This window comes from Cheilinus undulatus, linkage group 11, assembly GCF_018320785.1.
Source record: "Cheilinus undulatus linkage group 11, ASM1832078v1, whole genome shotgun sequence".
In the NCBI taxonomy this organism is placed as follows: domain Eukaryota; kingdom Metazoa; phylum Chordata; class Actinopteri; order Labriformes; family Labridae; genus Cheilinus; species Cheilinus undulatus.
In genome coordinates this window covers 41,334,317-41,348,962 of record NC_054875.1, presented here as the reverse complement: position 1 = coordinate 41,348,962, position 14,646 = coordinate 41,334,317, and the positions used below count along the sequence as shown (strand labels likewise).

The 14,646-nt window shown below is 40.5% G+C and overlaps 1 protein-coding gene across 1 annotated transcript in view; it reads left to right on the top strand.

Annotated features, from left to right (window-relative positions):
- Positions 1–14,646, top strand: part of magi3a (membrane associated guanylate kinase, WW and PDZ domain containing 3a) — a 237,816-nt gene that overhangs the window by 127,806 nt on the left and 95,364 nt on the right. Inside the window, exon 3 of the mRNA XM_041798984.1 lies at positions 11,360–11,476. Within this exon, the coding sequence (XP_041654918.1) occupies positions 11,360–11,476 (117 nt within the window). The remainder of the gene's footprint in view (positions 1–11,359; positions 11,477–14,646) is intronic.

The following is a 14,646-nucleotide window of genomic DNA, read 5'->3' as shown; positions in this document are numbered from 1 at the left end:
GGCAGAGTTGGTCGTCTCTCAACCAGAAGGTCATGGGTTCAGTTTCCAGCTCTTGCGGTTACATGCCGATGTGTCTTTGGACTTAAATTAACCCCAAACTGCTCCCACTGTTGCTTCGCTGGCGTATGAATGTTTATGGCTGGGATGAATGGTATTGGTTGAAATTGATGGCTGCTCTAAGCCTTTAGTAACATTGTGTGAATGTGAAGTGAATGGGCATAAATGGCTAAGAATGGCCTGGGATATAAAAGGTTCTTTGAGTAGTGAGATGACTGTAAAAGCACTTTACAAGCCCAATTCTAAAGTCCATTTGTCGCCCTTCATTTGAATGATAGAGAAGAACAGCCAGTCGCGGTGGTTGAAGCATCTAAATTGTAATACTCCTATGTGGATTGTTCTGGTATTTCCAAGACATTTGCAGCCAGAGGAGAACCCAGGGTAGATCCCAGTAATGCTGGTGGGTTTGTCACATTTGGGAGGGGTCCTTGACCTTGATCTTGTCGAGACTCACCCTCATTGGTTACTGTTTCTAGCTTAGATAAAATCTCTTGCTGGCACAGGTTTGGCTCAGTTTGTTGAGTAGGCGCCCATGCACAAAGGCAGAGGTCCTTGACGCACTGGTCGCGGTATCATTTGCCATTTCCAACGCTGTTTGGTGTATGCCTTCCCCCAATCTTTCTCCCCATGTTTCCCATCTCTCTTAATTTGTCCTATCAAAATAAAGGCAAAAAGCCCAAAACATGATTTAGATTACAAATCTCTTGTCATTAGGCTTGTTCCCATTTGCAACAATCTAAGCTACGCTTTTATTTGATTATTTTGTTCATGTTTAATTGAATGAATTCTTTTCTAAAGTTGGCATCAGTGAGAGAAAACTGACCAAGACACAGAAGGGTGTATGGGGAGTGCTCGAAGACTCTGCAGCACAAAAGCAGACCAAAATGGACCCCTGAATTGGACTTTAAACAACTCTCTTGTGATCCAAACAAGGTTAAGCCCTCAGACCTTGGATGATCTCCTGACTTTTCCCATTAAACCATTAAGAAGTGGACACACTTGTGGTCAGATTTCAAGATATATTTTTGGACTCTTCTTTAGGACAATGGATGGAGAAAGAAAAAGGGGAGGGACAGAAGGGAACTGTGTGAAGGAAAGGGGCTGTTGGATGGACCCAGACTTGGGCTGCCTGTCTAGGAAGCAACCTAACCATTAGGCCTTCAGTTCCCCTGAGAACATGGAATTTTATATCCACATCAAGCTTGAAGCATCACTGTCAGTTGGTAAAGAGTTGGCATTGAGTTAGGAGTCAGATATGGCTGAGAAATTTAAAGCTTTCATTGCATAACAGGATATTTTGCCATATTTAGTTGGGGCAGATTCGACCTTCCTAATCAGAAAAGATTATGCTGCTGATCTTCAGTCCCAGCTGAGGTCGTTTTCCCCTTCAGGGCATGTATAAGAGAACTTAATTTATTAACTTCATATCTGAACTTGGTAGGCAAAAGTTGTTCCTTCCCAAGCAGCCAAGTCTACCCTTTCACTTCCCACTGAAAGCGGCATGATTAAAAATACAGCTCCAGTCTCACAGCAGAAGTGAAGTCAGAGCAGACGACACTGCTGGCTTTAAATGTTTGATGTTTTTCACAGTGAGAAAGTCAAGTTACAACACACTAAGATAATATTTTAACACTTAACTTTATGATAATTTCTCTATTCTTCTACCACTCCAATTCTGCAAAGAAAAAATAACTGAAGAGCAAGCCTTTAACCCTTTCTAGACCAAACACAACCTATCATGACATTTAGTACTACGATTCACCTTAATGATGTGAGTTTCATCATCTTATCATGGTTAGTTCGGATGTTGTTTGGAACCAAAAGAGACGTAAAACTGCATTCTTCGAGTTCTGTTGGAAACAGGAAGTTTGAGACTCTCTTAGACACTGGCTGATCACTGATTGGCGGGGAACTGTAACAGCACTGTAAAGGCCTGCCTGCAGAATTTGCTGGGCCCATGAAAAACTCCAAAAAACTAGTTGTGAGGTATGGTCGATCTTAATAGATGTGTTGAGTCTTTAGCACGGAGCTGGCATCTTTTCTAACAGTCACATCATTTCGGAGCTGAAAAGTGGCAAGATTTTGTTGTTCTAATGCTGGAAATATTTATTCATGCTTCTTTGCAACCTCCTTTCATCATTTTTTTACTGCTTTTAAAACTTTTTTCAGGCAGTTTAGCCTGTTTTTGGCCACTTGCCACCTATTTTTTTTCTCCTTATCTGCTACTTTTAGCCCCCTTTAACTCTAGTTCAACATCTTTTCTGGCCATTTGCCTCTTTTTTGCTCTTTTTCACCACCTTTTAACCATTTTTTGCCACCTTTTGAAGCATTTATGCCTCTTATAACTAATTTTTTGATACTTTTTAAACCCATTTTGCACAGTTTTTAACCACTTTTCACAGTTTTTTTCTTTTAGACCTGTTTTGCCTCTTTCAGCCAATTTTTTGCCTAATCTAACTGATGTTTTGCACCCTTTCCACCTGTTTTAACCCCTTTGTCCCACTTTTTTTTCTACCCTTATTTTCCACTTTTAACCCATTTTCACTCCCTTTTCCCGACATTTGCCACTTTTGCCCTTTTTACCTCTTTTCATTAATTTTCACAAATTTTTGCCAATTTTCACCTCTTCCACCTCTAAATATTTCATTGCCTTTTTGACCAGTTTAACTACCTTTTAACCCAGTTTTTATTAGTTATTTTACCCATTTATACCTCTTTTAACCAATTTTTTGACACTTTTTAAACCAATTTTCATCAGTTTTTTACCTCTTTGCACCACTTTTTTCCAGGCAGTTATGCCACTCTCTGGCAACTTTTTTAACCCAATTTTGCCACTTTTAACCAATTTTCCTGCATTGACCTGTTTGTACCTTTTTAACAGTTTTTTTTTTTTTTTTTTACAGTTTTTGAAAACTTCCCACCTCCTTTCATCACTTTGTTTGCCATTATCTACCACTTTTAACTAAATGTAACCACATTTTAACCCATTTTCACCATCTTTTCATGCCATTTGCACCTCTTTTCACCCCTTTATTGCAACATTTTAACCATTTATTTTTGTCACCTTTTAACCGTTTTTGCCTCTTTTCGCCAATATCTGCCAATTTTCACCCATTTTTGCCTCTTTTAACCAATTCATTGCCACTGTTAATCCCCTCCTCACCACTTTTTAACTCTTTTTCCCACTTTTTTCAACTGTTTCTGTCACTTTTAACCATTGTTGCCACCTTTAGCATTTATTCAGTCATGTTTCCCTTAAAAGTGTTTCAGTTTCTTCTACCGTATTTTCTGGCATCCTGAAGTTTTTGCACATTATCGCTCAGCAGTCTGATATTACTTTCAAAATGGTTTAGTTCAGTGTGCCTATCCACATTGTTAACATTACAAAAATGGTCATTCTGTTTTAAGAAAAGAGGTTTACATTATGAAAAAAGCTGGACTGTACTTTAGTGTAAATATTGAATAGAAATTTATTGTTGCTTTGAGAAGAATGGTAAATTTTCAGGTTAAAAATCAAAATTTGGATATCAAAGCCTAAAATTTGCTGACCACAATGCCCCCTTCCCTTTTATGGGCAGCCTTGGTTCTGTATTACAGAGTTAGGGAGAGACCACAAAGTCAGTCCACCAAAGTGACCATATATGGCGCTCCATAATGATTTTAATAAAGCTAGCCAGTCAGTAAAGGAAGTATTAAACAGAAGTATGTTAAAATACTCATCAGGTAGATTCACTGACAGCGGGATGAGTCTTCCATTGAGAGCTTTGTATACACATCCTAGGTGGCGGAGTGGAAAAGGTGTATTATCTTACTGAAACATGTTCCTGAACACTTAACTCACATCTCATTTGGAACATGGATGACTTAACTCGCAGTCTGGCAGCTGCTTGATATTGGTCTGTCAGCACTGACTGATCTGGAGAAGATCTTAACACTCTCGTCTGGGACTGAACCAAAGAGAAAAAGCAGATGTTGTACATAAAAGTGGATTTGATGAGGCACACTGAAGGTGTTGTTGCAGCTGCTGCATGATGCCTCATGTTATTATCTTTACAAAAGGCTGGAAATCTGGGAGGTGTTGGTGTGATATTAACTCTGGATTTGCCTCATAGCTTTAGAAGAATAAGTCCACAACACTGCTGTTTATAATGGTAGTCAGACTGAAGCCTCTGACTGGTCTGTTGGCTGTAAAACAACTCGTGTCTCAATGAAAGAGTTCTTAGAGAGCTCTTGAGTAGTTTTGACATCAGTTACAAGAAATGACAGATGGCGAGGTTAGTGGCACTTTCCCATAGCAGTTACCAAACTGTATGTGTCCAAGGGTGCTGGGGAGAGCATGATGGGCAGCAGCATGTGCTTTGTTTTTTTTCAGTGGATCTGTGTGTGATTGAGAAAGAAAGCAGGGGTTTATTTAAGTACATCCAAGCGGTCTGTTTTCAGCTGGGGATGCACGATTTTGGCCGGAGTAATTGTCAGGGTTACTATCAGATATGAGATCACCGTCATTAATCATGATTATTTTTGGGACTGTCTGTTTTGAAACATATAAATCCTGTCATCTACAAAGTGCCATGGCTGGACTGGGAAAAAATCTGCTGTGGGATTTTCTTGGCAAACACCGGCTCCTAATTGGCCTAAGGTGACCTGGCAGGAGCACCAATATACACTTACTGCTCCACTGAACTCACTGCTTCCTTATAAATAAGGGTTGCTAAGGAGCACAAATATTCATAATCAAACAGGAAAAAATAGTCAGGGATTAGGGGTTAACAATTCTGGAAAAAATGATGATGGAAGTTTTTTCTTTGATAAAAAGTGTGTTTCTATTCCTGATTTTGAGAAATTATATGTACGTCTAACTTCGACAACATCAGAGCAGACAGGTTCTCCCCCTGACATCTTTGGTACCCCTGCTGGAGGTGCCTGGACTCCAGGTTGGGAACCACCCCAATCAGCATGTCCATGAGGGCCCCATATTGGTTATATGCGGACTACAATATGGGTCCCATGAGGTCTTATCCATGGGTTCCATGGTGGCCCCACCTGTGATTGCCGATGTGAACTACAAGTGTGGATCAGCCCATAAGAGATCCATATAGTTTGAGTTACACAATGTTTTTTAGCTTGTAAAAACTGAAAATGGTCATTTGTTGAATCTGCAGCATTAGGAGGTCATATTTGCTGAAATCAAAGCTATTTCAATCAAAAACATCCTAACAGGCCAAGTTCCATGTTAACATAGGAGCCCTTCTTTGATATCACCTTCACAATTCTTGCATCCATTGAACTTGTGAGTTTTTGGAGAGTTTCTGCTTAAATTTCTTTGCAACATGTCAGAATAGCCTCCTAGAGCTGCTGTTTTGATGTGAACTGCTTCCCACCCTCATAGATCTTTAGCTTGAGGATGCTCCAAAGGTTCTAAATAGGGTTGAGGTCAGGGGAGGATGGGGCCACACCATGAGTTTCTCTCTTTTTATGCCCATAGCAGCCAATGACACAGAGGTATTCTTTTCAGCATGAGATGGTGCATTGTCATGCATGAAAGTAATTTTTCTACAGAAGGCATGGTTCTTCTTTTTGTACCATGGAAGAAAGTAGTCAGTCAGAAACTCTATATACTTTGCCGAGGTCATTTTCACACCTTCGGGGACCTTAAAGGGGCCTACCAGCTCTCTCCAGCCCTAAACATGACTCCGTCATCTCCTTACTGACATTGGGACATGGTGGCCATCCACCAACCATCCACTACTCCTCCATCTGAACCATCCAGGGTTGCATGGCATTCAGCAGTAAACAAGACTGTTTGAAAATGAGTCTTCATGTATTTCTGGGCCCACTGTAACTGTTTCTGTTTGTGAGCATTGGTTAGGGGTGGCTGAATAGTAGGTTTATACACGACTGTGAGCCTCTGGAGGATCCTACACCATGAGGATGGTGGGACTCCAGAGGCACCCGCAGCTTCAAATACCAGTTTGCTGCTTTGTAATGGCATTATAGCAGCTGCTCTTTTAATCTGATGAATTTGTCTGTCAGAAACCTTCCTCATTATGCCTTTATCTGCACAAACCTGTCTGTGCTCTGAATCAGCCACAAATTTCTTCACAGTATGATGATCACGCTTAAGTTTTCGTGAAATATCAAATGTTTTCATACCATGTCCAAGGCATTACACTATTTGATGCTTTTCAGCAGCAGAGAGATCCTTTTCTCTCACATATTGCTGAAACCTGTGGCTTTCTTAATAATGTGGAATGTCCTTTATAAATAGTTTTCCTTTAATTGGACTCAACTGGCAAACTATCACAGGTGTCTTAGATTGATTTTAGTGATGCAAAGAGCCCTGAGACACAATACCATCCATGAGTTTCATTGGAAAACAAAAAATTTAATGTCTACGGGACTAAAATCCAATTTGCATAATAATGTAGAGAGCGGTGTATTTTGTTAGAAATATGCAAACATGTAGCTGAAAGATGCATCACAATATAGTGCCAAACATGCCAACATTTTTTAATATAGCTTACATTTGAGCTTACATTGGTCTGTTTTGACCTAAAACTCCATTAATGCATTCTTCTTAAAGGGGCAACACTCGCTGAAATCTCTGGAGGCTAATGCCACTACTGTAGCTGAGTACCACAACCCAACTTCAAAAATATGGTAATATTCCTTTAACTTGTTCCCCAGCTCATGTTTGTGTCACATAGACTTAATGATGTTGCGGTTGATGGTATCGGCATAAAGCAGTGAGTCAACACATCTATGTTGGCTTTCTAAAGATGTTTGTTGGACTCAGGGAGCAGATGCCCTTCAGCAGTAATCAGGCGCCCTTTAATCCAGAATGATCTAAGAGAAGAAGGACTGGTTAGGCGTTGAGGCAGTGTCAGACACATGCACGTATCAGTCAAAGGCAAAAGGTTGGAAAATGAAAGGTTAAGTGGCTCGCATTTGAAGAAAGCAAACATAGAGCTGCGGCCAAGGCGAGTAGCTCTTCATATAATGATCTCCAACATAGGTGCGAAGAGCCCTGCAGGGATATGCCAGGACTGATGAATCTCCTCAGCGAAGGAGGCAAAGATGCAGCGTCAGAGACAGAGCGGTAGAATAACGATAAAAGGGCAGGAGGAGGAACGGAGGCGGGCTGAGTTAGCTTCCACGTGTGTTCCCATGCATCATTATTACTCCTCTCCCTGCATGCTGCCCTCCCTCATCCCCTCTGTTTTCAATGATTCTCCATCCTTGAACTACCTCCCCCCATCCCCTCCTCTTTTCTCCACACTCCTTGTGTATGAGATAGTGTCTAATAGCCAGATGACAAGGCACAAAGGCCTCCATTGTGTCCCCGCATGCCTCATACTACCAGCCCGGCAGGCCAGTGATGCGCTGCCTTGTAACCTAGCGGGAAGCTGCGATTTCGCCTCTCCCTCCCTTTCTCTCTTTTCTCTCTGCGTCTCTGGAGATATGATGCACCGCGCTAACGCAACCTGACAGGCGGGCCACAAAGACTGCCCTGTTAGAAGCACTTGAGTGGGAGTTTGCTTTGGGCGGAGAAGGAGATTTGCATGTTTTGTGAGAGAGAAAGATTGATTTTGTTGACCTAGGAATCCTGTGGTAACAATTAGCGCCGAAAAACCAGCTGATCTTTGAAGGTAGTGTGTGAAAATAGATCCACGGCGGCATTCCCAGGCAGGACAAAAAGCACTGAAACCACTCCCCGGTCCCATTCCTTTAAAACCAGCAGGGGAGGGAATGGGATGTATGTCATTGGTGTGAGTTTGGGGTTTTTCATGTCTCATAGTTTCTGGGAACATGCACCGCAGGCTTGTGGTTTTCCAGTGCCTCAGCTTTTGTTTCTTTGACCCAAATTCCTTGCATTCATTGTGCCAGTAAAAAGTCTATTGAGTTACATAATGGAGACCCATGCTTCTCTTGGCCCAGACCACCAGTTGTACCACGGGCATGCGGCAGTTTACTGGACTGTTTGAGCTTAAGTGAAGCAGCAGGCACACTTTAAAGCCGCTCTGAAAAATTATAGGCAGCAGAACTTATGCTGGAAATACTTTAAGTCTGATATTTTCCAATTCAACCCCATGGCACATGATAATGGGGGAAGAATGGACCCTGCTGATCTGCATCCCCAGTGGGAGTTTCTCAACCTCAAGGCGTGAATAAGAGAACTTTATGTCATTAGCAATGTTTTTCAAATTTATTCGGTGATTGCAGTCCACAGCATCCCTCAACTCTCTCCTTAAAGGGCGTCATAAAAGCTGGAGCTCACTGCTGAACTCTTAAGTGTGCAACGCGTAGGATGATGCTCACTCTAAATGATTTATCTCTTCTACTGTGGGAATATTTACTCGCTACGCACAATGATTATTCCACATTCACTGTCTGAATCTTCAAGAATGGAGTTTTCCATAAGAAGTCAAAGTCTTCCTTGACTTTTGAGTGTGTTGATCATCAGAGAAGCAGTGGAAGAGTCTGGCACACAGGCTCAGGATTGAAGTATGCTAAAATATTCACTGGGAGAATGAGCGAGCATGGCGGAATAATTCTTGAAGTAAGAAATTTTGTTTCCAGGTTACCTTTCAGGAGAATCTGTGCTATCTAACTCCCCATAGTTTGTTTCAGATCTCATTTTTGGGTCGGAATGACATAACTCAGCCTGGCTGCTGCAGGATTTTGATTCATCAACATTTTCTGATCTGGAGAAGATCTTGGAGAGTCTGGCAGACATCAAATGCAAACATTTTGGTCTTGTAATGTTTTGTTTAAGATCAATCAAAGGAGAAAACCAGATGAAGGAGATGCAAGATTGTAGTGAGTCACTATTGTTTCCCACGCATAGACAATACTAGGGTGGGCCTCCTGCATGATTAAAGCCACCCAAGTATATTTGTCGACCATTTTTCTGCTGCTTCTTGCGGCCAACATCATCCTGTACGTCTGCGCTGAGTGTTATAGTTGCCATACGCTACTTCATCAACAATTAGCCCTCTCACATGCAGCTTGCCTGCTTTGGTCACAGAATACTGATTGAAATATTTCAAAAGACATAGGATGCTATTTGAGCATGTTAATAAAATATGCTGTTAAAATAGTAGAAACACAAAATAATAACCAAGTAGAAAGAGGCATGGTGACAAACCCTACCGCCTACCACCTCAATGTCATTCTGTTGAACATACTTGGCCAATATGAGGTATTGATCATAAACTGTATTAAACATGGATGTGGCATCTGTGACATCATCCACTGGTTTCTTAAGTGAAAATTATAGGCCATTAATGGCAGAGCTTAAAGATCACATATTTTACCCTTCTAAGACAAGTGTATATTGGTCTCAGAGGTCACCAAAACATGACTGTGAAGTGTGTTGCTGAAAAAAACACTCCAGTGTAGGATTTCTGTATGTCAAAAACTCTGTTTCAGCCCTGCTCATAACGAGCTGTTTCTGTGTCCGTGGCTTTGAATGTCAATGAGCTGTCTGACCCCGCCTCTGACTCCGCCCTTCTCAGGAAGTGGATGCAGCTTAGTGACCCTCCTGATCCTCCTCTCAGCTGGCAGCTGAGAGGAGGGCAGGACTTTCTTCCAAGCGGAGAGGACCAACCGAACCTGGGGGGCAGTGCTAACTCCCCACATGACATCATGAGGGGAAAATCTGAGAACGGCTTGTTTTAGCACACAATTTCTGAAAAGTGTGTGTGGGTGTGTGGGTGTGAGTGAGGACAGGCCAGGGCCACACGTTTTTGTTAGAAGCCTGAAAAAGTGTGTTTTGCATAATATGTGACCTTTAACAGTGACTGCCCACTTTTTGACGTCTGTGGTTTGGGATTAGATCACATTCAAATGAATAAAGCCATATATATATAGATATATACATTGTTTGGCAGCTGTTGGGTAGCAAAAACAGGATTGACGATAGAGAAAAAAGTGAAGGTGCAAGACATAAAAATTCAAATGTGCATCATGGAACTATGAACCCTACAATCCATCGCAAAATCTGTTCGTCATTGTTCAAGATAGATATTTATTTTTTGATTTTTTGACTTTTGATTTTTATCACTTCCAAAAAGTTGGATTTAAAATGTTGTGATAAATTATAGTTTGTGTATTTATATTGTTCTATACAATGTACATCATTAGTTTCTAATGGGGGGGGGGGGGGTTTCATGAACATTTCCGTGGTAAAAGCAGCCGCCAACAACCAGAGACCTTACTCTGGCCCTTTAAGATTGTGGAAAGTGTAGGTTTTTTCCTGTTTTTCTAAACATAAGTCTGATATATTGGGCACTAGTGACTTCTATAGTAACAGAAATCATAATTTTACACTAACGTATCTAGCCTTTAGATAGTTTTTACATAAACATATTTCCTTGCTGGGATTTTTACTTCCAGAATCTCTCTGTTGAAATGCTATTTGCACTGATTTCAGTTGACCCTTGATATAATCAAAAGTATGAGTTATAAATAATTCATCTATCAGATCTTCAGAAAAAACGGTTTTGAATCTGGTTGTAAATGTGTTAATTTCTGCTGCAAAAATGATCATTCTTGTATGGGTGTTTATGGGACTTTGAGGCTTTTCCAGTCAGCCTCAAGTGGACACTTGAGGAACTGCAGTTGATTTCACTTCTGCATTGACTTCATTGTTTAATGTCAGAGAGTGAGTGTAGGAGCAAGCATGTTAATGGAGCTGATGGATGCAAGTGTTCCCTGTCTCCATCCTCTGTATGTCAATTGTGTTAAACCGCTCTGAGTAAAGGGCATATGTTAGTGCATACTCACAGCATGTCTTGTTTGTTGCTTCTCAAGATCTAAACAGAGTTAGGGTGCTGTTATAGAAAATACAAGATATTTCTCTTGTATCTCCAGGCTCTCGTTGCATCTATTTCCTCCCTCTGTCACTCAGCAGAGAATCATAGATCTCCCTTCTCTTAACGATGACTGCATCTCCTCCGCTTCCTGAGACTTTGTTTGAAATGCTTTGATTCCAGAGAAGCAACAGCAGCAAAGTTTTCTGGCTTTGATTCACAAGCCAATCAATGTTTGATCACATATGACAGCTTTAATTTGGTATCTTTCTGCTCAACACCAAGCCTTCTCTGATACAAACGGATGCACATCCCGGCCATGAACTCTTGATATACAGCTTGTGATAAATATTGGTATCAGTTTGTCTTTTTAGTTGTTCCAACATCGAAACAGCTGAGTGTGAGCTTTGTAAATGAGCATGTGGACACCCCCATCCTTGACTCTGTGATTTCATCACTGACCCAGATTTCTCTCCCCTCTGTTTTAGGTAAGGTGTTGAACATTGATCTGCGCCACTACCTCAGCCTGCAGTTTCAGAAGGGTTCCCTGGACCACAAGCTCCAGCAGGTGATCAGGGACAACCTCTACCTGCGCACCATTCCCTGTAAGTATTGCTTCTCAGACGGTCGTCTTTATCTGCTTGTTGACCTTTCCAGAAGCTGCTCAGTCTTTTCCCATCTCTTCACTACCTGCACCATCCTACTTCTCTTGCATCACTTTAGCCTTGTTTTAGTAATTAAAGTACATTTCCCTAGGCTTAATGTAACTGATACCCTTGAAAACATGAGTAGACTTTGATTAACTATCTACCATGGGAAATATGCTCTAAGACTTTAGGGCTTGCACAAAACAAACTGTGGAAACAAGGGAAATCATACACTTTATCTCAATTTTGGTGACTAATTTAAAGAAAATTAGTTTAAAACCAAATAAATGCAAAGTAGTTAATATAGAGAGGCATGTATTCCCAGCTTAGATAATAGTCAGACCTTGTTTATCTCACAGTTTAAGGTGTGAGAACCACTCACTTTCTTCCCCATTCCTCTCATTACTTTTTATACAACAGTGTTTTTCCTCGAGTCCACTTGACCGCTCATTTTAAAATAAAAGAAAAAACTAACAGGGACAGAACATTTTGATTTTATACCCGAGTGGTTCTAAAATGAATAACAAGGCCAACAAGCGTAAATTTGAGAGCAGCTGTAATTCTCTGGGCTGCACAGCTGAGCTCAGAAAAAAAAAAGTTTCTTTTCATTTACAACTCATTTTTTTAAACCTCTCAGAAGTGTTCAAAAGCTCACATTTCTTACATTTTCCATTGAAGAAATGTCATTTGAAAGGCATGTTTTAAAAAGCTGTAATTTTGTAGAGCATCAGAGCTGAGCGAATCTGCCCACGGATTCACCATGCAAAGTAAAGATTGAGCTGCATCTGTTCAGAAATAAATATGAGATTGATGTTCTGTGTTTGAAGTCCCTTGATTGGAGTCCTGTTCTCATAAGGTGTTTGTTCCATCTTTTCTTGAAGTCGCAGAGACTGCTCGGTTTGATGTCTCTACAAACAGCAAGGAAAGAGTTGAACCATGTTCTCACAACAGTGTTTCAGATATTAAAGTTGTTGACCACATTTTTAGATGCTTCTATCTATTATCTATCATGTTTGTAGATTTTAGCTTTAAGGCGTAGGGTTAGCTGAGGCTCAGTGGTAGACTCAGTTGTCTCTACATTGAAAGGTAAGGCTAGAAAATACATCCCACTGTAAAGATACAGTGCTTAACAAATTTATTAGACTACCTGTCATGTTTGTCTCAAACACCATCCAGCATCATGAAGTGCTTTAATGCGGACTCTTTCATTTTCAGTCAGCTCTCAACGTTTTACCATTTTGAACAGGAATGAGGGATTTCAAACTGAATTCACCCAAATTTGAGTCGGCTCACTGGGCTTCTCTGAGAAGTCAGAAATTAATCAAGCATAACATTCAACCACTAAAACTCATTTTTCTGTTCAGGAATGCAAGTAAATAACTATAATTTGACATATTAATCAAGAAATAATAATGTGCTTTCCTATTTTTCCATTTTTTTTTTTTTTTTTTGTAAATCATTAAATTTGAAAATTAACAATAATAATTATATTTTAGTATTAAAAATATCATTTGGGTTAAAGAGCTTCTTCTGAACCGAACTGAATTGAATTGAGCTGGATGGATGGATGGTAACTGGATTGTATTGAGATGGATGGATTGGATTGAACCGAACTAGATTGCATTTGGATGGATGGATGGATGGATGGAACTGGATTGTATTGAGAAGGATGGATTGGATTGGATTGGATTGGATTGGATTGGATTGGATTGAACCGAACTAGATTGAATTTGGATGGATGGATGGATGGATGGAACTGGATTGTATTGAGATGGATGGATTGGATTGGTTGGATGGTTGGATGGATGAAATTGGATTGGATTGAGCTAAATTGATGGATGGAATTGGATTGAAATTAATTAAAATGGATTGATGGATGGATGGGAGGTATGGATTTAGGTTTAATCAGATGGATGGATGGAATTAGGTGGAATGGAATGAATATGAGAAACTGGGTATGTACAGTCGCATGGAATCAGTACGAATCATAAAAATGGATGGAAGGAATGAATAACGATGGATGGATGGATGGATGGATGTACGGTTGAGGCATTAACATTTAAGTCTTAAACAGTATAAAAGTGTTCACTTGCTCTCTGGTTCTAAAGATAACTGTAGTCATTTTTAAATGGGCATTGCTTCCCTCTGCAGTTATATCCATTTCCTAGCATATGAGTCAACCCAACAGTATAAAACCAGTGCCACTCATATCCCATGCGAGTCATAGCAGTCTGGCTTCAGTGGCCCAGCATATGTTCCTTGTCCACTCAGCTCATGCCAGCCTGTGCCAGTGGCTCATCACAGCGCACTGAGCCGCAGTGACCATGAGAGGAGCCTAAAAAGCCACAACAGCATGACGTCTGTGCTCATTACAGCTGCTGAATGGCATCTCAGAGTGAGAGAGGCATGACTTCCTTCTTCCATTTCACCCAGTGAGGCTTCATTAAGTGTTACGCTTGACTCCCACAAAAGATGACAGGGGATCAAGACAGTGCCAGGGGTCCGGGGCACTATGAAATCTTTGAAGCTTGGCTAAATCCCAACCCCCAACTTCACTGCCAACCACCTCAATCTTTTTTTTTTTTGTATTAATCCTTTGGCATTAATATCAGGCATGGCATGGAAATCAGCTCCTGGAGTCTTATTACCAGGTTAAAGAAAATAAAAAAGGATTGTAGAATGTGAACAAAGAAGTGCCTCAGGTTTTCAATCTCTGCATCTTTATCTTTTGAGCAGGGTTTCCTCTTCAGTTTTTAAGCCACAGAGACAAAAGACAGAATCCAGCTTTGCACTGATGAAGCTCATAATGGCGTATTTATCTTACTATTAAAAAGTAAGTTAAATCCTATAATATCAAAGGGGTTTTACGTGTATATTTAACATAAAGATAGCATTTATCTACAGTGACCTATAAATTATAAATGCAGGCCAGTAATCCTCTGGAAATTAATGGAGCAGCTACAAGGTCAAACTAGCAAGTACTGTACACCAGAGACAGATCTCACATTCCCTCAAACCACACGCTCTTATTCCTGAAATTACTTAACCTTCACTGTTTTAAAGTGGAGCTTCATTTAAGACATGGTGCACAGTAATCTTAGGAACTTTTATGAAGAAGAAATTATGAT